The sequence below is a fragment of the Poeciliopsis prolifica genome, unplaced genomic scaffold, assembly GCF_027474105.1.
Source record: "Poeciliopsis prolifica strain line A6 unplaced genomic scaffold, Auburn_PproV2 SCAFFOLD069, whole genome shotgun sequence".
Classification (NCBI taxonomy): Eukaryota; Metazoa; Chordata; class Actinopteri; order Cyprinodontiformes; family Poeciliidae; genus Poeciliopsis; species Poeciliopsis prolifica.
In genome coordinates this window covers 809,772-836,719 of record NW_026562444.1, presented here as the reverse complement: position 1 = coordinate 836,719, position 26,948 = coordinate 809,772, and the positions used below count along the sequence as shown (strand labels likewise).

The following is a 26,948-nucleotide window of genomic DNA, read 5'->3' as shown; positions in this document are numbered from 1 at the left end:
TCCTACGTGGACTAAGTCTGTCAGTGATGATTTTCTGCCAGAGTAAAAAAGCAACAAAACCAACACGACTCCAGCAATGAGGAGGCGAAGGGTGAACAACAGGCCCATCATGATCGTCACGATTGGTGTCGATCTGCCTGCAATCAGAAGACAGAGAAAATACTGGATTTAATATCTAATTAACACGAGCTATTAAAGCAGGAAAATTAAAATTATTCCTCACAGAAAATTAAACTTCCAACATAATTATGGGGTTTCTTGGAAAACATCTGTTAAAAAGATCACAACTAACTTTTATCGTAAATTTCTTATATTTCCTAATGTGGCATTTTGTTGTCAGAATAAATGTGATCAGATTAAATCATTTGTTTTAATAGTTTCTGTTAAATGAAGCTACTCTGATGAAAGGCGGATGTCTTTGAAAGATTCACACGTTTGGGTGAAAATCATGTATATTTCTGACAGGCAGGTTTACACACATTTTTCAGAATCATGTCTGAAATTAATGGGAGTTTTTTATTTTTTTAATTCAGAAGATCTCAAAGTGTTTAGATTTCCAGTCTGACAAATTCCTGAAATAAACACAGAACATATTTACATTTTCTTGTTCTGATGAAAAACAATAAAATATTTATGAATATCAGTAAAATTGTGTGAATGAAAAACTGTTTATTGATGTAGTTCTGCTGCACACAGAGAAAACCCTTTCAAGGAGCTAAAAGGTTTTTCTGAACGTTACAAACTTATGAATATTAGAGGTTCAGAACCTCAAGCATCAACTGCATGTCGATAAAAAGACTCCAGATGTTTGATGTCAACACAAACTTTATATGACTGGACGTATTTATGTAAATGTTTGCAAGCAAAATAAATACAACTGATAACTAAAACATTGAATGCCAACAATAGTGAGAATAGCAAAGTCAGTTTCCATCAGAAGAGACAGAAACGATAATTCAAAGAAGAATGGAGTAAATATTTCCTCCAAATGTCTCCACCTCAATAAAAATGTAAAAATGGTCATGCATGTTTTCAAAACCCATGAAAATTTGATTGTGGGAGGAAATCAAAGCAGTTGGGTTGGACTAAAACATTTTCTGTCAAAGATTAAAATAAATGATGCAAACCTTTGCCGACTGTTCTGTCCTCTGTAGCTCAGGGTCTGCAGGTGTTGAGTTTTGCTAATCTGAGTTAATTCACAGAAACATGGAGAATTAGTGACATAGTGAGATTTGTTTAAGGAAACTAGATTAGCTAAGACTGTTGAACCTAAAGCACTGATGTGTCCCTGGACAAACATTTAGAAATGGTTTCCTCCTCAGTATGAACTCAGGTTCTGGGGCCCAATCATTGGTTCTGCTGGCAGAAACACATCAGAGCAGTTTCACTAAATGAATTCAGCATCGTTCAGACTTACCTCCAGCTGTTCTTTAGAGGTGATGAGAGTGAGATCTGTGATCTTTCAGTGTTGCTCTGCTTGTATACAAATACTTCTGAAACACACCTAGTTTTACTCAGAGTGAAACAAAAACCATCACATCCATTCTGGCTCACATTCAACTTGAAACATCTGAAGCCTTTACTTTCCCCAAGCAAGTCACATTTTTCTGTACTTCCTTGTATGGAGATTATCAGAAAGCAAATCTGCTCCACCTTCAAATGATTAAAAACTCTTCATCTTTGACTTTTCCTTGTGTCACTTGCTGTAGCAGGAAGAAAATATCTTTGCTTTGCAATAGGAAGTTTTCTGAACAACAGGAAGTAAAAATAAAATAGTATGAAAGAGAAAATCTTCACGTTTTTTATCAGTGACCAGTAGAGTCTTCAGCAGAGTCCAATGGAAATTTACACTGACGTCAAAAATAAAATACTGTAAAATCACACTGAAAGACAAAATACCGAAAAGGCATTGAAGGAACTTGCTGTTTAGCCAACAACACCAAAATGCCATTGAAAACTTCTCATCAGAAAGTTTCATCAGCTCTTACATCTCACTGCTTTGCTTTCAAGGCCAGTTTGATTTTACAGGTTTTACCATTCAAAGCCAAATCTCTTTCCAATGTCACTGCAAGCTGTCATAGTTTCAGCTCCACAAATTGCCACAGGGTTAGACGTTGGTATGAAGATCCATAAAACACGAAAACCAGAGAATCATCAGCAGATCTGTGAGAGTCAAGATCTGGTCCATTATTCCACTGGGAGGACAAAAACGGCCATATATTTAAAATGATCCCATTTCAAATGTTCAACCAGGAAACTTCTGTTGAGGTAAAAATGATTCATGCCAGATTTGTGGCATGTGGCTCAGTGAGTTTGGGGAAAAAGCATTTCATGTTCCTGGAGTCGTTTCAGTTCTACTGATATATGATATTTTTCTCTCCACTAATTCCTAAATGTATCTTTATTACCGTCTACCATTCCTGTTGCATATCTTCAATCAACATTTAGAGACAAACAGGTCACACATCTTTGGAAGCATTAATTTAAATATTCACCAAATTTAAAAATATTACCACCTGATGTCCTTTGGAACACAACAAGTTTGGAGCATTTACTAGGCAGACATTAACGACCACAAACAACTCTGAGAAAAACTATACTTTAAAATCATTTGGCTGAAATACACGCCAAGATAAAAGACATTGTACATTTCAGTGTAAAATGTCACTGAAATGTCAAAACCATTATTTCTATTTCAGAAATAAAGGAACAGAATTGATCAGGACGGATGAATTGGAATTGATGGGAGAATCAGGAAGGAACATGTTTCTGGGAATCAGCCAGATTTCCTGGCCATGACGAAGACTCCTTAGAGCAGGGGAGATGATCTCCACAAAATGAATTGATATTGTGATTATGGATCTATCAGTGTATTGTTTTAGAGCTGGAAGATGATCAATCCTGAATATTCCCTCCTTAAATCTCTGGAAACTCTGGCCTTACAGACCAACAAAACCAGTTTGCTACAAACTGGGAGAATAATCCTCCGGCCATTTTTCTCTCCGTCTGTGAGCGAGTCTCAGCCGTCATCTCCAGGTCTGTCCAAGAATAAAGGACAAACTGACAACTAATCTCTTGGCAGTAAGCAACATATTTCTGTCCAACGGGTTTTTGCTCTTCTTTGTAAGCTAATTATATTTTCTCGACGAAACCAATAAGTCTGATCTTACAGGAGTCATAATACTATTACTTCACTCTAAAATCTGCATGGCAAGGATTTTATTTTCCTTTTTCTACTTTGAATTAATTACAACATCCTGTGATGTTTTTATATCTGTCAATGTGGTCAAAGTCAAGGCACAGACTCAAATGATACGTTTTATAAGTTTTTTAATGAGAAAAGTTCAGCAATAAAAACAGGACATGAAACATGGAGTTACAGCAAAACCCTGGGAAGAATCCAACAAGAAACAAATCTGATGTTTTAAAGCATATATACATTTTTAAAGATTTTTCCCCCAAACTCAGTACCAAGAAACATCAGGAACCACAATACAGAAAAGATGTAAATCTGAGCGAAATAAAGCATTTTAATTCACAACAATGACAAACCATAAAACGAATTACAACTGAAAGAAAAGCAATATAACAGATATGGTGCATTTTGAATCTATTGTCCTATGAAGTCAAACCAAAACTACATGATTCTCCAGGTGAACAAAACATTTGAGGTGGGAAACAAAAACCTGGTTGAGTTTGGAAAACGCCCAATCAACCTTAAAACAAAATCATGCTGACATTTGGATGACTGGATTTAAAATTATCTAGAGAGGAAACTCTAGGAAATTTGCTTAAATTTGTTCATGAACTGATGAAAACCATTGAGCTAAAAATAACAGTTTCACTTTGAAAAGACCTAAGAATAAATCTGGTGAACGAGAGGTCAGTCAAATAACTAAGAGCTTCACTGCATTCAGTTGGTGGTGAAATACACAGCGTGACAAACATAAACCTGCTTTTTTCCATGAGGACATGAAACCAAGTTTTTATTCTTTCTGATCTCTGCTGCATGGTCTGAGTTATTCATCCTTCTTGTCTTCAACTGTCTCCCTGATTTGAAGCTTGGTGAAGCCAAGTTTAACACGCATCGCCTCCCTGATGTCAGTCTTGACTAAGCTAACTTTAACTTGTGTCGTCTTCCTGCTGATGTTACGCTTCGGTAAACCAAGTTTGACTCGGATTCCCTCCCTGACATCCTCAAACGTCACACCTTTACTTCTCAGGTCCTTTCCTTCTGACTTTGAATCAGTGCAGGTGTTTGCATCACTACATTCATTAATGAATGACATGAATAATTCTGAACACAGCGTGAACATTTCAGTCAGTGTGGAGATTTCCAGCCAATCAAACCAAAGTACAAAATTAAAAGCAGCCAACACAATTATCAGTGGGTTCGACAGAGTGAGAAACGCTGCAATAGTCGCTGCGATTGCTCTTGATACTTTAGGATTGTCTAATGCTGATGGGACATAAGCTGGTGTAACGATGTCCAACCAATGCAAACTAAACATTACAGACACAACTACCAAGAGAGTAGATGTGAGGGAGCTTGAGAAGATAAAAAGCACTGTGACTGTCAATGTCACCATGCTTGATATTTTAGGATCGTCTAATACAGAGATGACCAACTCTGAGAGGCTCCTTGCATATGTGAATGCATCAGACAGCGTGATGATGTCCAGCCAATTTAAGCAAAGGGTGACAATCACAGCAACTGAGAGATTTGTTGTGACAGAGTTCAAGAAGATGAAAAGCATCGTGACTGACAGCGTTAACACTCTTGATGTGTTGGGATCGTCTAATGCCGAGATGACCAACTCTGAGAGGCTCCTTGCATATGTGAATGCATCAGTCAGTGCAACGATGTTCAGCCAATAACCAAAGGGTGACAATCACAGCAACTGAAAAAGTTGTTGTGAGGGAGTTTGACAAAGTGAGAAGCACAGTGATGGTCACCATCAACACTCCTGATATTTTAGGATTATTTAATCCTAAATCAAAGATGTGCGTCAGTGTAATGATGTCAAACTGATGCAAACTAAATATTACAAACACAAGGACTGAGAGAGTTATTACCACTATGTCAGACATAAAGAAGAACACAGTGATTGTTGGCATTAACACTCCTGATATCTTAGGATCACGTAATGCTGCGAAGATTAACCCTGAAAAGTTTCTCTCAGATGTAAATACATACGTCAGGTTGATAATTTTCAGCCAATTGGACCAAAGTATGACAATCGCAGCAACTGAGAGAGCCGTTATCAGTGAGGTTGACATGGTGAGAAGCACTGCGATCGTCACCATCAACACTCCTGATATTTTAGGATTCTTTAACCACAACGGGAAGAACTGTGTCAGAGTAACAATGTCAAACCAATGCAAACTAAATACTGTAAATGCAGTTACTAAGAAAGTTGTTAATATTGTGTTTGACATGAAGAAGAACACAGTGATTGTCAGTGTTAGAGCTCCTGACAGTTTCCGATCATCTAATACCAGGATGAATAACTTTAAGAGGTTGCATTCAAATATCACCTTCAGGTTGAGGATTTTCAGCCAAAGAAACCAAAGTACAACATTCACAGTAGCCAAGACAGTTGTGGTCAACGAGGTTGTCAGAGTAAGAGACACCATTATTGACACTGTTACTGCTCCTGATATCTTAGGATCTTTTACCGCTGATGGGAAGAAACCTGGCAGTGGAACGACGTTCAACCAATGCAGGCTAAATACTGCAGACACAACAACCAAGAGAGTTGTTGTGAGGGAGTTCGAGAAGATGAAGAACACAGTGATTGTCAGTGTTAACGTCCCAGATATCTTGGGATCGTCTAACGCTGCGATGAGCAACTTTGAGATCTTGCTCCCGGGTGAACACATGTGTAAGTGTGATGATGTTCAACCAGTGGAGCATCAGGAATACAACCACTATGAGGAGAGTTTGGGTCAGAAACAGCAACATCTTGATGGTCAGAGAAGATCTTTGTTGTGAATCAGCCTGTTAAACAAGAAAACAGAAACCAAAATGTTACATCTGGAAAAATTACATCTGCCGTTCTACCACTTGATTGTTAAGTGCTGTTGAGTATTTAGAAAATTTCCTCTGATATTCTTGTTTCTGGAAGTTTATAGAAGACCTTGCCCTCCGTAATTGTCCCTTCATTAATGCATTGCTTGTATATAGAGATGTGCTGTCAAGCCACATCAGTTTAGTACATAAAATGTACTAAACACTTGTTCATATTCACTGTCATTATTGTTTTAAGTTATTCTTTGCCATTTTAGAAAGGCACAGAGAGAAATGTGACAAAAGCATTGACTGTACAGTTTTTCTTAGCCTTTTGTCCCAACCATATCTGTGGCAGGAGGTCATATCAAGTCTTAACTTGCTGGTTTTAGCCACTGTGTAACTCACTGTAAAATATGCTTTTAGTCTGTTCTTGTAGTCAGCATTGATCTCCCCTAACCAGAGTGATCACAACTCATACAATACTTCAGTGGCTTGTTTTTCAAATGTGAATGTTTTGTTTCTAAATGTCTTTGCAACAGTAAAAGCTTCATTAAGTTATGTCATATACACTGTTTGAAGAAATCCACCAATATTCCTGCAAGTGAATACCGGAGCAACGCAGCTTTTATCATATTTACATGTTTTATTTCTTGGTCAGAGGCAATGTTGTTCCCAACACCATTGCCTCTGCATCTGTATCCTAGTTGCTGTCCAGTCGTGCTGGACTATCTGGCCTGGCACATTTTCTTTCTGAGCAATCCATCCATTTCTTCACAGCACCAACAAGAAGTTGAGTGAAGGCTGCTTTGACTGTCAGGTAAATCACACCCATTGTTTGCTCTCCTATGAATCCATCTATCCATGTTACAGATGGATGCAATGATTCTCCTGGACACTAGATTGTTGTGTTTACGCACATATTTCGTAATGTAAGAAAGTGCCTCAGTGCATTTATGTGCACAAGTGATTTGGCTGTTTTCTCACCAACCCCTATGTTGGTGAGAAAACTCATATCCTCAGTTTTTGTGTAAGTTGATGCCAAGGATGCAGATATTTGATCTGAACAGCTGCAGGTAACTCAGCTGCATAGAAAAGAGGCTAATGATGGCGTTTTTCTCTTTTTTTAAAGTTGTAAAGCTGAGCTGATTCAGAACAAACCTTGGTTGGCGAAACAACTTGAAGGTCCAGATGATTTCGACGTTTTGTTTTGGATTTTGAGTTGCAATCTGGTAAATTCCTGAAATGAACAGAATCTATTTAGATCTTGTTCTGAAAACATAAATTCACGTTTTTAAATTGAAGCCAGAACAAATGTCAGTAAATGTACGTAAAATGTATTTAAGTTCATTTTTGCTTAAAAAGATAAATAAATACAACTGATGAACAGAACATTAAATAAATTCAGTCTAAATAACAAAGTCTGACAAAAGTTGGAGGTTTAAACACCAAAAATTTGGATCAGAAGGAAGACACAGAAATAATTCAGAGAAATATTAAGAAATAGTTTTTTAAAAAAAGCTTTCCTCCAAATCTCTCCACATTAAGACATTTGAAATGAAAGCAGAAAGTAGATTTAGTCTGGGGTACAAACTAAATAATGGACGAATGTATTTACAAAAGAAAATGCATAGATTAAGTAAAAAGATGTAAACCTTTGCTTGTTCTTTGCTCTCTGTAGTTCAGGTTCTGCAAGGTGTTGAGTTCTGAAAAACTGTTAATTCACAAAAATATTGGAAAATTTGTCAGGTGAAGTTTCTTGAAAGAAATCTTGTTTAAGAAAACAAAGTCCTTGCTCAAAAACCTACCTCCAATTATTCTGAAGAGATGATGGTGGGTGAGTTCTGTTTTTGCTCAAAAGATCCCTTCTTTATGCAAAGATTTGCAAACACACACCTACTTTTACCGAGAATGAAACCAAAGCCACTATTCCTATTTTGGCTCACATTCAACAATAATCATGTCACATCTGTCATTTCCTCAAGCAGGTGAAACATTCGCATACTTCCTTATAGGGACAGAATCAAAAAGCAGACCGTTTGATGAACTCATTAAAAACCGAGTTTGAGGTAATCTTAGTGTTTATAAGTTTACAAATGTTACAAAAACTGTCTTAACAATGGAATACATCCAAATGTGGTGATTTAGTTTAATGCCACATTATTCAGTGGATAATAAGATTGATTTAAGCTTTAAAATATATATTGATGTCCTCAAGGTTTGAGTTATTCATTTGATTTTGGAGTATTTAGTTCTATAACTATTACTTATATCAACCTGAACAGTTGTTCTCTTCCTTTAAATGGTTGAAAGTATGTTTCTGACTTAATTAAAAAACTCTGCTGTATGAGTCAGTAACTGTACTAATTGGCATTGTGATCACCAGGAAAGAAAACGGCATGTTGTTCAGCAAGAAACCAAGATGAAAATCTTTGCTAAGCATTTTACTTTTGACAAACAAGGAAAATATTTCTGAATCACTTCATCTGCTTGTTTTAGTCACTAGTACTGAGCCAGGTTCTGGTTCTGCTGGAGGTTTCTTCCTGTTAAAGGGGATTTTTTTCTGCTCGGTATGAGGAATTGCTGCAAAGTTCACAAAATGGAAGCGATTATCTACTGAGATAGAAAACATTTTAAACTAATTTGAATAATTATTTGAGATGACATCTCTGCTTTTCCACCAGAAAAATTGTAATGTACTTTATGTAGGCTGGTCGCAATAAATCACATGATAAAAGAATATCAATTTCCATTTGCATAATTTAGTGTTTCTTTGTACAAAAACCTTTTATTTTTAAAGATAATAGTGTTTACAGAGACGTCATAATTCAATTTGTTTTTTTATAATCAATACTTTAAATTTAAAGTCTAAATTTAGACTTTAAACAATCTCTTGAAAATATTTTAATATTCAAAATAAACAACTATACCATTACCATTATATTATTGCAAAACATCCAGATGACATTTTGATGAATAAGCTCTATATAAGTAAAATGAATAGAATTTGACCTTAGAGGAGACATCACTCCCTGCATTCATTTCCTATGGAACCTGTGCAATGAGGCAACAAGAAAACCTACTTCATTTAAAATGATCCTTCAGACCAGCAGCGCAAAACTCATGTTGGGGTTGCATTATCATTATTGTCTTCAAAAGATTAGTTGTGGAAGAATAGATCGATAAAATTACCCAATAAACTGTTCAAACACTAATAGGTGTCCCAGTCGATGACTTCAAAAATTGAACCACTTTTCATATTGACATAAATCAGATTAAAATGTAATAAGTTTTGATTGATGAAATTAACTAACATTCTCATTATGTTGCCTTCTAGACAACGACAAACTCTTATGGCAGGAAAGATTTTACCTGCATGCCTCAAGTTCTGCATACGCCACAGAGAATTTCAAATATCTATCGTATTAGGAAATGACTAAATGCTTGGGAAAGTTTTCTCTATGGTATGTAACTCAATGAGTTTAGCAAAAAAAAAACTAAAAAAACTTTTGAAGTTCTTTGAATAGTTTCACTTCAATGATGGTAGTCATGGATTTTTCTTTATAACTTCCTCAACTTTATCAGTATCCCCTCAAACCCTTCCTGTTAAAGGGACATTCGCGATTGAAACAATCCAATGTCCACTGTTTCAATCCACATTCATAATAGTACAGGTCATGTGTCTTAAGAAGCATTAGTTTTAAATATATATTCACCATAATTAATAATTCTACCACTGACTTTATTTTGAAGGAACAAGTTCCACACCTACTATGCAGGCAACATAAACACCTAATTTAAATCGTCTCACTCAACTCTGAGAAAAAATATTCTAACATCATTTATCTGAAATAAATACTATGACACCTAACACTACTTAGAACAGAATAGTTCACTAAACTGTTGGTCAAATCAAACCCATTTTCAGTTTTGTGTTTGGTTTATATCCATGATTATTGCATTGGCCCTCACAGAAGATCTTACCAATGGGAGAATCATAAATGAACGTTAAACTCCTTCCAGCAGGAGGTTTCAACTCCAGTCCTACACCAACAATGCACTACGTGAAGGATTTGATACCTATATACGTTTTATTATTGTTTTTTAATTTTTAATATACTTGTACAAAAGCCACAAAGTCATAATGGAGTATTTGTGTGTAGAATTTAATTTATAAATTTGTCAATGAAAATCCCAAGACCTGTAGAACATAATCCACAAGAAAGAGAATAAACCAAGAATCAGGTTAATTTTTCAAGATGGTGAGAAAACAGCCAAGGATGCAGGATTATTACATTGAGAAACAATTAAATTTTAGCTGAGAATAAACCAAAGCTTTAATCCCAAAAATGATCAAGTATTACAAGACATTCATATCAATCAATCAAGTTTATTTCTTGTATATTATATATCTGCAACAATGGAGCTCAGAGTTATTTACATCATGAAAGCATGAAGATGATATAGTCAACAATTGTGACAACCAGTAACAGACATTACATTTTGTCAAGTGACATCCTTAAAACCACCAAATAAATAAGTTGCTCAATGTTCCATTTATTATGGTTCACAATAAACTACTGGGTATAACCCTGGATCCAAAGGAACTCAGTGTTTCAGCTGTTTTTAAGATTTAAGAGTTTGTTCCCTAGTGTGTCATTTCCTTCACCCTTAGCTTTGAAAGCGTTCCCCAACATGTGAATGCATGTATGTATATACATGTGAATGCATGTATGTATATACATGTGAATGCATGTATGTATATACATGCACGCAAATAGCTATAAAAGACAGAGAAAAAACACAATTATATATTCTCAACAGTAAGCGTGCAGCAGTGTGTGTGTGTGCAAGCAGATAAAATTAAAATTGGAACACAAAAACAAAAGTGACGCAAAAAAACATTGAACCCCCAAAGAAACTAAAAACAGTAAAAAGTTTCATATTTTCAACTGCTCATAAGAATTAGGTGATTCACAAAGAAAATAACATTTTCCCTCAAATTAATTAGAAATTCAATAAAATTAACCACACCAAAAAATAATAACAATGATTATGATTAAATTGAAAACGAAGGTACGGTAAATAAAGTAAAACAAAAAAGAATTATTTACTGTCCAACCAAAATGAAATATATATACTCCAGATCAACAGAACCTTAGAGGTGACTAACTCATATAGATGCTACAGTTAAGGTAACTGAAAGAATTTTCTTTTAAAAGAAGTTGGATCAATTGGATTCAACATTAGACAAAATTCTAGGTGGTACTTTACATTTTTATTCATGATGTAAAAAAATGCCATTAAGGCATATTTTCAAAATAGGTCAGTCAAGCAAACTAACTATAATTTACAGATTTTGGTAAACTTGTATGTTTTCTTTATCATTTCAGATTAAAACAATCATGTCCTCGAATGTCACCTGCTTTTTTCCTATAAATCTTTACCTCATCTCTCTTTAAGCTCCCCCCAGTCCCATGTGCATATTTTGTGTTAGAAATAAACACAAAATAATGTCTGATAAAGTTGATATATCTATATATTATATTCCACTTGTGGAAGTAAATCTATTTTAGCTTCACCTTTGCACAGTTCTGAGTTTAGATTTGTTGTGAAGGAATCAGCGAATTACTGTTTCGCCAGGATTTCCTCTCCCTTCTCTACTTTAGCTATGATCTCTGCCTTTCCCTTCATCTTCATCAGAGCCTGAACTCTCTCCTTCCAGCCTGGCTTGGCCTCCTGTTCCTCTCCTTTAATGAGCATGTCAATGTACTCTGGAGTGGTGAGGGGATTTGGGTTCAGGACTATCTCTTTCATTCTGTTCAGACACTTTGCAGCCTCTGCAATCAGTTTCACCACATCAACCTGCATAGATCGATACTCCGACATCAGATTCCTCATCAGCTCCTCTAAGGTTTCCTTCTGTCCAAAGGCTTTCTCGTATTTTTCTTTCAGCTCTTTCACTGTTCTCGTCTCATGAATTTCCTGATATTCCCACCTGAAGCTCTGGTTGGAATGCACATTCCAGAAACATTTTCCTGGACACCTTGTACAGTATCCATCTGGGCCCATTGCATCACATCCTTTTTTATCCTCATCTTTTTGTATGTTACAAGGGGAGTGACAGGTAACATGGCACTGCATGCAGTCGGTGATAAACTTCCCAGTATGAGAAATATCAACTTGTTCATTCTTTCTTACAGTAACATGAAACTCAAAGTTCTCATTGTTTCTGATCTCTGCTTCATGCTCTTTGAGTTTGTCATTTGTCTCCCTGATATCCTCTAGCTTGGCTAGGCCAAGTTTAACCTGCTTCTGCAGCTCCTCCACTGTACTTTCCAGGTGCTTTCTTTCTTTCAGGACCTCGTTGGTCATTGTCAATCTTATGGTTTTGATGTTAGCTAGACTAGCAAAGAAACCAGCCATGTTCTGTGTTCCCATGTTCCAATACTCAAAGGTTTTCTCTTCATTGGCCCAAATCCTTGCCACTAGGGATTTGTTGTTAGCAAACAGCACTGAGTTATTGAATTTGAAGTGAACCGGCAGCCCGTCTGCACCTTTAGGACACGGGACACGGACACTTTAATGGCCTCTATAACTGGTTGCTGCTGCTCATCTGCAAACGTCACCAGGATCCTGATGTTTTCTGCCACATCTTTGCCAAAAATTGAGAGTGCTGAATCAAACACATATCTTTGTGTTGCTGTCAGTTCAGTTAGACCTGCCTGAACTACGAAACACACAGTATCAATTTCACCAACACCTTCTTGGTTAGCAAAGAGGTTTCGCAGCTGCTCTGTGATCTCCTTGTCTCTGTCTACGCCGCCGATTCCCCCAAAGCCTGGAGTATCTGTGATGGTGAGGGAGTAGTTCACCCTGAATCCCTCCTGGTGGTAAAGTTTGTACACTGTGATTCCTGATGTCTGACTGTGAACCTGTGAGTCTGACTGACCTTCATCCACTAACTTAAACCGAAACGAGTCTTCCCATCTAACGCCTAGAACGTAGTTTATCATCGCATTGATGACAGTGGACTTTCCAGCACCTGCAGCTCCAAGAACCATGATGTTTCTGTTACAATTTATGGATTTCTCTCCAAAGTGAAACTCTTGCAGCCTTTAATGTTAATCTGTTTCTCTTCTAGAGGAAGTTTGTAAATCTCGGCATGGCCGGTTTGTGAAATCAGTAACGTGCTTTTTTCTTTGACAACATCAGCCAATCGTTTCGCTTCAGGCTTTGAATCAGTGCAGGTCTGATTTGTTCCTGGTACGACTGACTGATAAAACTCTGCAGCTACCCTAATTAACTCTCTCAGTGGGAGGATATTGAGCCAATGCAACCACAGTGCGATATCAACCATAACCAACAGAGTCGTTTCCAGTGAGTTTGTCAAAATGAATACTACAGTGACGGTTATTGTTAATGCTCCTGATATCTTTGGATCATCCAAAGCCGTGATTGCTACATCTGAAACTTGCTTTCCTCCTTTGATTAAATCTGTCACAGTGATGTTCTTCCAGAGTAACAAATTATTACAACCACAGCAATGAAGAGAGGTGTGGTCAATAACAGGCACATCCTGTTGGTTCTTCGGTGTCAATCTGCCTGCAGTTAGAAGAAACGGAAACAACAATGATGAAACTAAAAACATATTTTTATGTCTAATGTAGATTCAAAATTCACCACACAGCCAGTGATCTCATGAATTCACATCATACTCCATGTTTCCTTTGGAAAATGCATTCAAGCTTTCAAACTACTTAAATACTTTTAGTAAAATGTAAATATTCCTAATTTTTGATTTTTTTGCCACATTAATGTGATCGAACAAAATCTTTCATTAGTTTTGATGGGTGCAATATTAAATCTGGCTATTATGATAAAACAAATTCCTCTGAAAGCTGCTTGGCCACATCTGACTGCAAAATACTTCACAACATAAAATGTACCGACATTCAGTTACAACATGTGCTCTGATGAGGCCCATATGTTAGATTAAAATTTGAAAATCAGTAAATTTAGGCTTTAACAATCAGAGCCACTGCAACATTCTAGAAGAACTGAAAATCACAATAAATCAAAGTCCTCTTTAATATACTGTTGGTTTTTAGCTGTTAATGCCAGTTTTGTAGATATCTGGTCTCTTCTGCAGCAAATAACTCAAATGCAAAGCAACCAATTATAATCACTGATATTTCTAAAAAAAAAAAGTCTATTGAGCTTATGATGATTCATAACAAACCTTGTTCTGGTGTTGGCAACAATTTGCAGATCCAGATGATCTCAAGATGTTTGATTTCCAATAGGGTGACAGATTCCTGAAATAACACAGAGCCTATTTGCATGTTCCTGTTTTGCTGTAGGGAAACTTTCAGGCATTTTTAAATGAAATCAGAAAAACATGACTCAAAAATGGATGATTAAATGCACCATGAAATTAGCAAAGTCTGAAACAGAAGTTAGAAGTCTGAACACCAAAATGGCATTTGGATAAGAAGGAAGAGAAAAATTATTCAGATGAAAATATAAAAATATTTAGACTGGGATGTGAGGCATTGCATTAAATTATCACTCTGCCAAAAATCTATGCAAATGTTTTTTTTAAAAACCCTTTCATGTATTAAAATTAAATAATACAAATCTTTGTTGAAAGTTCTCTGCTGTCTGTAGATCAGGTTCTGCAGAGTTCTGAGTTTTGCTAAACTGGATTAATTCACAAATATATGGGAAAGGTAGTCACTGTGTGGGATTTGGTTTCAAATAAATTATTACCTACACAGACTTTGGCCCAGACCCCCTGAATCAGGACCCATCAGCTGTCAGGACATCTGACAGCTGATGCCCTGCAGCTGCCAGATGTGTCCCTGGTCCAACACACCTGAAACCTGAATTACTTCATCAGTTTGTAGTCGGGTTCTGCAGATTGCTGCTCGGGGCCCAATCACTGATTCAGGTGTGCTGGCAGAGACACATCAAAAAGCAGTTCTACATCATGTTGATGAAAAGAAATTATTGCTCAAAAACTTACCTCCTGATACTCTTCAGAGAGGATGAGAGCGGGTTCTGTGATCTTTTAAACTCGCTTCTTTTTATGCACAAACACTTGCAAACACACACCTACTTTTACTCAGAACGAAACAAAAACCATTATATCTAATCTGGCTCACATTCAACAACACATAAAATATTTCAAGCCCATCTTTTCCTCAAGCAAGTGAAATGTTTGCTTACTTCCTTGTACCAACCAGGAAGGAGTTTAATTTGTATAAAAACTTTGTGCAGTGTAAAATTCAGAAAAGTTTGAGGTACTTTTAGCCTTTGTCTCAACAGAAAAAAAAATATTTTCAACATGAATAACATGTTAATAAAACCTATGGAGAAACAATTAAGAGGTTTAATTCTGAGATTTTATCTCAATATCAAAATGTAATTGAGTGGAAAGTTAAAAGTTGAGAGTGGGGATGTTGGGAGTTTGTGCATAGAGTCCATTTTCATGCACATTATTCAATTACGGTAGTAACAGTATTAATTTAAACTTAAAGAATCTATCAATGTTCTCACAAATCTCTTGTCAAATCGCTGTTCAGGATAAATTAATAATTTAACATCAGTCAAAACGATTCTGCTCTACATTTCAACGTTTAAAAATTTGCTTCATTTATATGAAAACCCCATATGAGTCAGAAAGAAAAGGAAGAAAATAACTTCCTTTAAGCAAAAGTAAAAATCATTAATAAAGGGAAGTAGTAACCAGGAACAATAAAGAGCATCACCTGCTACAGACTGAGAAACAGTTTCTTCCCCACAGCCGTCAGAGCCATTACTCCCTGCCGCCCCCTCCCACACATATCATAACCTCACATACCCCCCACCCCACACACAGCCATTGCACTTGCACTGTCACATCATCTGCACTTTACCATAATTGGACCTGCTGCTTCTTCTTTGGTGTGGTTGAGTACCTTTAGTTAATTTTAGTTGTATATATTATTATTATTATTATTGTGTGTTTGTTTATTAATATTGTATATTTTGACTTTTTGCAGGGAGTTGCAATAGAAATTTTGTTGAATCCTGTTCAATGACAATAAATGCTATTCTATTCTATTTCTATTCTATTCTATTCTATTCTATTAGTGACTCGCCCTAGCAGTCCATTGCGCACTGGAGAGAGGCTGGACTTTGTGACACGAATGTGGACACAGTTCTTGGTTTCAACATAAAATGATTTCATAACAGTTGTCCCATATTCCACAAATTAGAAAACAGGCTGTAGGTCTTCTTAAGATCCATAAAAAGTATAAACCAACAAAGCACTTATCAGCAGATTTGGTCCACAGTCAGGACAAAAGCCACAGAGAATCACTATTTATTTGAAATGATCCCATTTCAAAAAACAGTTCAAGCAGGAAAATTCTTTACCTATAAATGATGAGAGATGGTGCCAGATTTTGAGGCATGTAGTTCAGTCAGTTTGGGAAAAAAACATTTGAAGTTTCTGATGTGGTTTCAGTTCATCTGATATATGATGCAGCTGTATTTCCCTCTTCATCTTCCTCAACTATGTTTGCAATTCCTTTGTATTCTTCCTGTTGTACTCCAGTCTTCAAGGATTTTGGTTCTGATTTAAGATGCAGGACCAAAAGGGGACTTTTGTTGTTGTTCGCTTCCTTATTGTGCTTTTCTACAAGTGGACTATAATCTAGAAAACAAAGCTATGCAGGTGACGACTGTTGCTCCCACTTGACAGAAATGAAGAGAGCAGGACAGGGCACAGTCCAGAACAAAAACCTTGGGAGTAATGCTTGTTGCATTTCTATTATGTTCTGTTATAATTGCAAATGTGAACAGCAGCTCATGCAATGCAAATTTTGCAATACATTTCTAATTTTAGAACAGCATCAGCAAATGCCTCTGCAAGCTAAAAAAAGAGAAGATGCACCACATGGAAAGTATGATTTGAGTACATGTCTCACCCTGAATGCAAACTGGGTCAGGTAAATTAAACAGTCTCCAAAGACCCTAAAATTTCACTTCTGAGCTACAGCAGGCTTTTTCTCCTCTTATGTTTTATTGGGTACTTTACAATCAAAAAGAGTCAGCACAAATTTAACTCCCAACCAAAGTGTGAAATGGAGAAACCTGTTCTCTGACAAAACAAATCAGCCAGATGAAAGCTTGCTCGAGGGGATGTAGACAAAATCTAAAATATAATAATTTAATCACCATACTGAAGGACATATGGACACAGTTCTTGGTTTCAGCATAAAATGATTTGATAACAGTTGCCCCATATTCCACAAATTAGGAAACAAGGCTTTAGGTCTTCTTAAGATCCATAAAACGTGTAAACCGATGAAGCACTTATCAGCAGATTTGGTCCACAGTCAGGACAAAAGCCACTGAGAATCACTTTTTATTTGAAATTATCCCATTTCAAATAAATCTATCCCTATGCACGGTATCAGGGATAGAACCTCACTCTAAATGGGGATTCTTTGCTACAACAGGACCAAGCCAGCTAACCTTCATAGAATAACCAACAGAATCTGTCATGTCTGTGGGAACTTCAAGATAATTAAGTTGAAGTGTAACTCAACCCTGCAACATGACCGTGCCCCAAAACATATCAGTAAAGCCTTCAAGGGTTTATTTCTTTGGCATTTCTGAATATGCCAAAGAAGCATATTCAGAAAAAGCGATCGAATTCAGTTTATAGCTAATTGACGAGGGGTTTTGTAATGGATTCACATTTTTCTTTGTATTTGTAATAGAATGACCACAATTTCATATTCATAAATTTATTAACATATCCTTACATAAGTAATTTGCCTATCACATCCTCTCCACTGGATTAAAAACATAATCAGACTTTTGCCAAAGAAACATGGAGAACTGCTTTTATGACTTTAATCTGTAGCTGACCTTAAACATCTGGCTGATAAATGTAAACTGATTCCATAAACAATTTCCAATAGTCTTTTCCAATATTCCACAGCCTGGACAAAAGCAACTGGGGATGAGCATTCAAAAGATTTCCAATAACCGTTCTATCAGGAAAACCACGTTCATTTAAAAACAACTGAGAGCTTGTGTCAGAGTTTAATCTTTGGTATGCGGCTCGGTGAGTTCAGCATTGAGGAAAAGAAATGTTTGTGGAATTTGTTTCAGTTTTGTTTTGTAGGATTTTTTTCTCCATAACTTCCTTGACTTCATCAGTGTTTCCGTTTATCCTTTTTGTTGCGTTTGTCTTCACACTCAACATGGTGGTAAAGGTGACTTGTCTTCATTAGTGTTGTCTTTAAATAGATTTTCATTCATATTTAAATTATTAAAAATATTTCCTTAAACGCCTAACATGAAGGTGTGTTTGTCGTTGGTTGTCTCATCCAGACATTACACATTTGGAAGATGTATGTCGGTCTATCCAGACCTAATTTAACCTGCCTGACCTCAAACGACTCAAATGAACAAAAATGTTTAGAAATCTTTTTGCTATAATAAATACTATCAGAATGCTATCAGTATTTCATCTGGATCAGTTATAAAATCAGTTTTTATTTTAAGTTTGTGTCCATTTGATTTCCTTAATAAAAGCCAAAGATTGAGCAGAATCACGTTTCTACCTGTGATGAATTTGGGATTCATCACAGGTAGAAACGTTTTCTCCAAGCCTTGTTGTAACTTGTAGCATCTCTTTTGTTGAGTTCAAATACTCTACAAGCTTATCTGAAAACTGTTTACAAAACTACTTTTCTATGGAGAATATATTCAAGCTTCAAGTTTTTGCCGACCGACTGCAGATTTCCCAAACAGAGTGCATTCATGTTACAATGTTTTTCTGTTAATAAAAGATAGAGTTTACATCATTATTTTGTTGTTCTTCAAGATAATTTGTTGATGTAGACAGTGTTACTTTGTAACTATGTTCATATTACTTGGGACAAAATTTTATTATTTCTTCAAAGTAAAATGTTTTACAGTCTCTCTGTTCTGACATGGTTCTGTCTGCTGTAGATCGTATCCTTTCATGGCATCCAGAAAAACATCGACAAGTTTATAAAAGTTGGGATAAAGATTTTTCTCAGTTCAGCCTAAATTCTCCAGTCCTCCAAGATTACCATGATTACCGTGATTGTGTGCCGCCTCATCATTGCGTCCTAAATGATTGAGGTGTGCTTGGTCCACCTGGTTTATCTCTGATTTCATGCAGGGTTTGCATTTTCTTTTTTTTTCTTGGCCTGAATCTTTTGGCTTTAATCAAGCTTGGTTATGACTGTCATGAACTCATACGCCAAAAAAAAAAAAAAAAAAAAAGCTTACTGTTGATGAATTTGTCCAATCGCTGATCCTTAATTAGTTACCACAGTCTTGATTGTCAACACACATTTGCATATGTCTAATTTCAGGGTTTTTTCTGGACTTTAAAATAAAAATACATGGTAATGTCCTGAGAGGTGATCATCTCAGAAAGAAGAGATAACATCTCTTCTTAATTTTACAGCAAACCACTGATTTACTTGTTTTGAAGAATCTTTACAATTGGCAGAAAATGTGTAAAATGTTTAAATTATGTGCAAAATTCATCAAATGTATGAAAAATTTTATTTAGTCTGTATTCATCCCTTTTAAGTTAGAGATATTTAATATAGACTTAAACCATCTCTACTTCCATCTTGGTTTTTCGTGTTAATAATAAAGTTAATTTATTTTTAATTTTTAATTATGCACCACAATTAAAGATGTATGCAAGTGTCTAAATCAGGGGTGTCAAACTCATTTTGGTTTAGGTTCCGCATTCAGCTTAATCTGATCTCAAGGGGTCGCACAAATTAACTCATTGCAAGATTAAATAGAACTAATGAAAGTGGACTCGTTGATTTTTATATTAAACAAATTTCACTTTTACAAAAATATATTATGAATAACTTCAGACTTTTTAAGAAAAGTATATACAATTTTAACAATAATTTTACTTAGTTAAACATTTATTTAAGTGCCTTATGCGTAAAAACTGATCACAGTGATTGTACAAAGTTGGACCATCAGTAGCCAGGCTTATGGCGCGGGACCGGTCCACCCGGCGCGGGACCGGTCCACCCCGACTCGGTCCAGCGCTCCAACAACGGAGCGGAAAATGTCTTCAGATGTCATGGTGTCGGTCATGGACACCAACTCTAGAAACTCCTCTGACAGTCAACATCTCATTAACTCCAGGAATAAATATGGCCAGTTGAGTGACATCAGCAACATCAGTACTCTCTCTCATCAATTGCAACAGAAAATGCCAGAAATGACTCCGTTTTGCGTTTAAGCTGGTTATCCAAGTCTGCTGATAGTTCTGAAATCCTGTCTGCGACGGTATTTCTAGTCAAGCTAATATTGGCAAAAGCTTGTCGCTTCTTAGGACACACAACTTGAGCAGCTTCAGCATGCAGTTCCTGCACAGGAAGGCTTTGATGCTAACGCTATTTGGCTAGCAGTTAGCTAGCTGGCTTTCACCGCAGCATCACTGGCCTCTCGACTCCGGGTGAAAACAGATTGCTGTTTCCTCAGACCGTCAACATTTCATTTATCTTCTGATTTCTCAGTTCTCCTTGCAAGTGCTTGTATTTTTCACCATGCTGGGTTTCATAGTGGCGGTGAATATTGTATTCCTTAAGCACCAAAACCTGCTGCAGGCACACACGGCACACGGGTTTTCCATTCACCTCCGTGAACAAATAGGAAGAAGTCAATTTTTCTTGAAAAATCCGACACTCTGTGTCTACCTTTCTCTTTTTTGACAAAGACATGTCGTTGATGAGGCTGCCGGGGCCAAAATAAAATGCTGATAAAGCGATAGAATCGAAGCTGTTAACAGAACCTGAAGCTCAGTGCTGCCATCTGCTGTTACTTCCGATGTCTGCTCTGAATAAAACGGCGCCCCTCGTGGACAATATAGGAATTGCAGATTTTCAATTAAACAAAGTGTATGGTGCATTTAGACCCGGGCCGGACTAAATCGTTCGGCGGGCTGGTTCCGGCCCGCAGGCCATACGTTTGACACCCTGGTCTAAAGAAAATTGGGCATTGCTGGGCATAAACTCTGCCCACTAGATGGCAGTAAATTGCTGTTCTATTGGTTATGAGGTATTAGTTGTAGCTATAAGCTGACAGCATGCTGGTTTCAGGTAAATATTTAACATTTATGTTAATATTTATGTTAAGAATGTGATACTAATGAGGAATTTCACACTTCATCAGTTTGTGGAGCTGCAACCAATTCTTTCTGGTTACAATCTTAACTTCATCCCAAAGATTTCTGATGTGTGCAAATAAAAGTTTATGTTTGCCCCTTCATTAATGACATGCTTTTATTGGACAGAAGCAGTTTGATTATTACATATATTATATTGGATGTTTTTGTTTTCCTCTTAGATTATTTCTAGAAGCAGGAAAATGGAAGGATGGAAACATGCAAAATGTGAGTTTTGTGTAATAGTGGACCTTTAACACACATGAGTTCAAACTGGACAAGAGGCCAAATGGCTTCAAATCAGATGTAATTAACTTATTAACGACATACAGTTAAAATGTTAAAAAAACAAACATTAAAAAGATATCAACAGCACAACAACAACACAGACAGTGTGTTGTTGTTGTGTTAAAAGTTATATATATTTGATCTGGATTGCTGTTCATCGTGTTGGTCACCATTCATGGGAAATGAGCCTCTTTCCCTTTAAGTGCAGCCTTGCTTAGTAAACATGAGGAGGAGTGTCTCCCTAACTGAATATGAAAGTGTGAAAATGAAACTTCTGTCACAAAGCTCCAGTATATTTCTGCGTTGAGTAACTGTTTTCTCTCTGTTCAGTCCTTTATATTGGTGTTTTTTTAATTATTTTCCGTGCTCTTCTTCTCATCAATAATGTTTTTGGTCAGATTTTTGACCACTGTTCAGTCAGATTACCCTCAATGTGTGTAAATTGTTCCCAGATTGTTCTGACCCATAATGTTAATCTTTTATTATTTCTAAATCAAGATGGAGCCTCAGAAAGTGATGGAAGTGGCGACTCTGGGCCGACCGTTCAGAATCGGGATGCTGTACGACTGCCGCCATGATACAGTCATTCCTGGTAAAGATTTACATTTTGTCATTAATAAATGATTAATTTTACCTCTTTTTGTGAGGGGAATAGATCTGGGTTGTTGTTCATTTTTTCTGTCATTTTGTCCTTCCTTTATTCTTTTATATGTTCAGTTATGAGTTATGCGGTTTTTGTTTAAATCTGTTTTAGTTTCGAGGTTGTTATTTTTGGGTGTGGCCGTCAGGTTTAACTGGTTTGCATAATGTTGCTGAGAACAGGAAATTTCTTCATTGGGCACAAAAGAACTTTGCCTCATATCCAACCCACTAGTCATCTACTGATTTATGTTGTGAAAAGTGGTGAGTTTTTATTTTATTGTGGGCTGCAATATAAAATCACACTTACTGTTTTCATACGGTATCACGAGTGATTATTTCACAAACAAGCATTAATTAAATAAAATGCTCATGTGGAGGTAAAGTTGTTGTTTCAAGATGTCTGAAAGAAGCAGCATTTGACCTGAATGAACGTTTCACGTTGCAAAAGTCTTGGAAAGTTTGGTAAAACATTATTACAGCTAAACAGACCACATGAATGGATCATAGTAAACCCACAATGTAATAAAATGCAAACTAAAAAAGTACTACCAAAATTATTAGATTTTAAGAGTTTTTCATTCAATTAAGAAGTTGGTTGGAAATAGTCAGGTGGTGTGAGGAGGCGGTGAGGAAAACGCTTGTAGACCCAGGTTGAAATGAGATGCTGATGTTTAATGATGAAAAACCAAAAATACTCAGTCTAAACAGAATCCAAAAAGTCCAAAAACCTGGCAGCACAGTTGAGCAGGAGACTGGGGCTCAGCACTGGTAGCAACAGGCGATATAAATGGACAGACAGCCAGACTGGGAACATCCGACAAGGACCCGACAGAGACGCTGAGACACAGGTGACATGAAATACACAGGAGGTAATCAAGGAACGAGACACACCTGGGAGCAATCAGTGGGAAGACAGGACAACACAGAAACTCAAAATGAACACACAGAAAAACACAGAACATGACAGAAATGCAGCTGACATGTTCTTAAACATATTCAAAAAATAGAGTTTATTTTTTAACGTTTTATTTTCAGGGTCTTAAAATACGTGACCCTAACGCAGATCCCCACAATCCGATATCTGTATTTTCTGTGCTTCCTGCACTTTCAGTTGTTACCACTGTGAAATCTGATGTTAACATGCCATAATGGGATTTTCCTAGCAGTCTTTAAATGCACCATGTAATGTCAGTTTTGGCACCAGGTAAATTTGTCAACAATTACTGATAGCATCAGATTGTAGCCATGGCAACACAACAATCACAATATGAAGATTATTTTTACTTTTTAATTCTACATTTACCATTTCAAATTTGATCTCCAATGAAACCATGAAATTAAATTTATTGGCATTGTCATTCTCAATAAATGAATGCTAAACTTTCAGATCAATGATCCATGTTACAGTTAAAGCTTTAATGGAGGCCCTGAAGGTCTGGGGGTTAAACCAGCTGGTTTGGGTTGTTTTGCCTTGGGCCACAAAATAAAAATCTGAGAAAATGCAGTAAAGTAAAAGTTCTTTTTTGGTCGTCTGGATCTGTTTTCTTCATGTGACTTTTTAGGTTAAAAAGTTTCCAACAACAAAAGAAATAGAAAACATAAAGATTAAGTTGCTTTCCTTTGTCGTACTACTGTAGATGATTATAGTTCAGTATTTTAGCCTTTGATCTTTGATCCGTTCAGGACTTTATACAAACAAGCTGTTAGAGATTTTTTGATATGATCATTTTGTTAAAGTGTTCTCTTCCTTATGTGTGTATGGGCTGACCTGGAGGTTACGACTGTCTTCATGCGAGGTAGTAAAACTTTATGGTTCTCAGACCTTAAAGTCTTCTCTGGTGTTTATCTACCCAGTCTTAGGTGACAGTTTGACCTAGAGCTGAACTGGGCTCAGATTGTAAATTAGATATCACACCTGGAACTGAGTTGTTGGTCTGTTTGTGTTAAATGTTTTACGACCTCTGTTGTTTCCTGACTGCACCACGTGACTGTTTTTCTTTGACAATAAAGTGGGAGCTCACGTGAAAGCAGATCAGAACGCTCTATGAACAACTTGAAGAAAGTTGTTGGTGGAGACTTCTCCTTCTGCAGAAGCCTGACCATGTTTAATTCATATACGTTGTCTGTGGTTATTTTATTGTAGGTTCGAGGAAAATACCTAACACAAGCCAGTGATGCTGTTGGTGATTCAATGTGTTGGGTTCTGTTTTTGTTTCAGTTTTTTTTTATTTTTTGTGTTCCTCAGTTTTTCTCTTAGTTCTGCCTCGTTTCCATTTCCACTTCAGTTTTTCCTCATTGATTCTAGTTTATTTCTTGCTTCTATTTATTTTTTGTCGCTCTAGTTTTATGTTTCTCCAGTCTAGTTATTGTGTTAGATTTACTTCCTGTTTCCCTGTATACGCTCCTTCTCCACTCACACCTACAACCTGTTAACTCATCAGCCCAGGTCTTTTGCTCAGCATTCAACCTCCCTAGTATTTAAGCTTCTCATTCTCAGTCACTCTTAGCCGGTTCCTCTTGTCAGTGGCCGTCATTTCTCTATGCTTCTCTATGTTCTCCCCGTGTCTCCTTGCTGGATGTCTTTTGGATTTATTATCTGTGTTTTTCCTTGACTACAGTCATTTTTGATATCTTTTGTTTTTCATTAAATACTTTCAACATGATCCACATTCCTGTCTGCACTTTGGTCCATCCTGTAAAACTTTGCCTTCTTTTAAAGCTTTGTGCTCTATACCGATATGAAAAACTGATACAATGTTGTAGTTGCTCAAATTGAAATTATTATTTCAAATACTGAAATGACTGTTTTTTAATAGTGACTGTCAGTATTTTGAATCTATAATTGCATTTGAAATTCCCACATAAACGTCTTCTCTCTATTTCTACAGGATTGACACTCTGGGATCGTGATGACTTGGAAAAAGACAAAAGAGAAACCCCACAACCAAACAGTGACTTTGAGATAGTTGCTTCTGAATCAATTGAGGACAAATCTTCAGTCCTGAATGTTGAAGCATCTTTGAAAGCAAGTTTTTTAGGTGGCCTAGTTAAAGTTGAAGGATCAGCCAAATACCTCAATGATCAGATGACGTCCAAAAATCAAGCCAGAGTAACACTGAAGTACAAAGCTACCACAAAGTTCCAAGAATTATCAATGAATCATCTTGGAAGAGGCAACATGAAGCATCCATATGTTTTGAGAACAAAATAGCAACACATGTGGTCACAGGCATTCTGTATGGAGCTCAAGCATTTTTTGTCTTTGACCAAGAAAAATCTGAGACAGAAAATCACCAAGACATTCATGGCAGCTTGAAAGTTTTGATTAAGAAGATTCCAACCCTAACTATTGAAGGTGAAGGTTCCTTACACATGGAAGATAAGGACAAGGAATTAATGCAGAAGTTCTCCTGTAAGTTTTATGGAGACTTCCTACTTGAGAAAACTCCAACAACCTTCCAGGATGCAGTAGCAGTTTACCAAAGCCTGCCCAAGCTGCTGGGGGCCAGTGGAGAAAATGCCGTACCAATCAAGGTCTGGATGCTGCCTCTGACCAACTTAGATTCTTCTGCAGCTAAACTTGTCCGTGAAATAAGTATTAGGTTAGTTCAAGAAGTACAAAGTGTCCTGGAGGAGCTCAGTGACCTGGAAATAAGGTGCAATGATGCAATGAAAAACCCTACAACACAGCAGTTTCCACAGATTATCAAAAAACTTAAACGTTTTAAAAGTTTGTGTTCTGAGTTCAGGCTTGAATTTCAACAAACGATAGCAAAGAAATTCCCATCAATCCGAGGAGGAGGAGAAGAAGAGTCTGAGCTTGCAAATGTCTTGAAGGAGATTCATTCCTCACCTTTCAGCAGCAAAAACCTCAATGGCTGGATTGACTGCAAAGAGAGAGAAATACATACCCTGAAATCCTACACCAGGATGATGAAGAACACCAAAATCATCCCATCTCAAAATATCCTTGATGAAGAAGTTCTCAATGCAGAGCATGCTGTGTGTTTTGTCTTCAGCTCACTGGAAAGAGATGAACCGTTCCTCTCTGCTTTGCTGAACTACCTCAAAAGCAAAACCAGCTCGGACGATTCACACAGTTATGATATCGAGAAGGAACAATGGTATCTCTCAAACAACTTGGCAGATGAAATGAGAACAAAAGCAAAACTCTTCAAAGACTTTGCAGAGGCCAACACTGAGACCAAGAGCTCAGCATTCCTGGCAGTAGGTCTAACAGATGAGAAACATGAAGGTTCAACCATCTACCTTTATAAAGACGCCTCCCTCATCAGTGAAAACTTTGAGCCTCCTTCTAAGCCTGAAACTGTGACAGCTGCTGACATAAACCACAGCAGTGTGACTCTGAAGGTTTCTCCTCCCAGCTTTGGAGCAGAGAGCGTCACATCCTACTCTGTTGAGTTCTGTGTCATTGGACAAGATGAATGGAAACAACAGACTGAACCAAAATCATCAGAAATCACAGTGACCCAACTGCAGCCAAACACAGAGTACGTGTTCAGATGCAGAGCAGTGACCTCAGCAGGTGTTGGACCGGCCAATGTCATCAATGATCCCATTAAAACTTTACCCTGCAGCCCTCCTGGAGAACCGCAAGGTGAACCAAACTCTTCTGAGATATCAGTGAGTTGGAGAAACCTGCAGAGCTCGGACCAGATGTTCACATCCTGAGCTACATTGTGGAATATTCAAAGGTAGAAGATGATCACACCTGGAACCAAACAAGGTCAAAAGGTGAAACGGCCATCA

The 26,948-nt window shown here is 36.9% G+C and overlaps 1 protein-coding gene, 1 long non-coding RNA gene and 1 pseudogene across 2 annotated transcripts; 1 reads left to right on the top strand and 2 right to left on the bottom strand.

Moving 5' to 3' along the window:
• Positions 1-48: 48 nt before the first annotated feature.
• LOC129351783 (uncharacterized) lies at positions 49-1,466 on the bottom strand. The gene is made up of 3 exons (XR_008604779.1): positions 1,418-1,466; positions 1,128-1,186; positions 49-137 (listed from the first exon to the last, which is right to left on the bottom strand). It is a non-coding gene; the product is annotated as an uncharacterized LOC129351783 (long non-coding RNA).
• Positions 1,467-4,848: 3,382 nt separating this feature from the next.
• On the bottom strand, positions 4,849-7,853 carry LOC129351649 (uncharacterized). The gene is made up of 4 exons (XM_055020598.1): positions 7,819-7,853; positions 7,666-7,724; positions 7,172-7,250; positions 4,849-6,001 (listed from the first exon to the last, which is right to left on the bottom strand). Exon 4 carries the CDS (start codon positions 5,881-5,883, stop codon positions 4,849-4,851), a length of 1,035 nt encoding a protein of 344 aa, XP_054876573.1. The 5' UTR covers positions 5,884-6,001; positions 7,172-7,250; positions 7,666-7,724; positions 7,819-7,853.
• A 14,181-nt stretch (positions 7,854-22,034) lies between these two features.
• Positions 22,035-26,870, top strand: LOC129351648 (neoverrucotoxin subunit alpha-like; annotated as a pseudogene).
• The last annotated feature ends 78 nt before the right edge of the window (positions 26,871-26,948 follow it).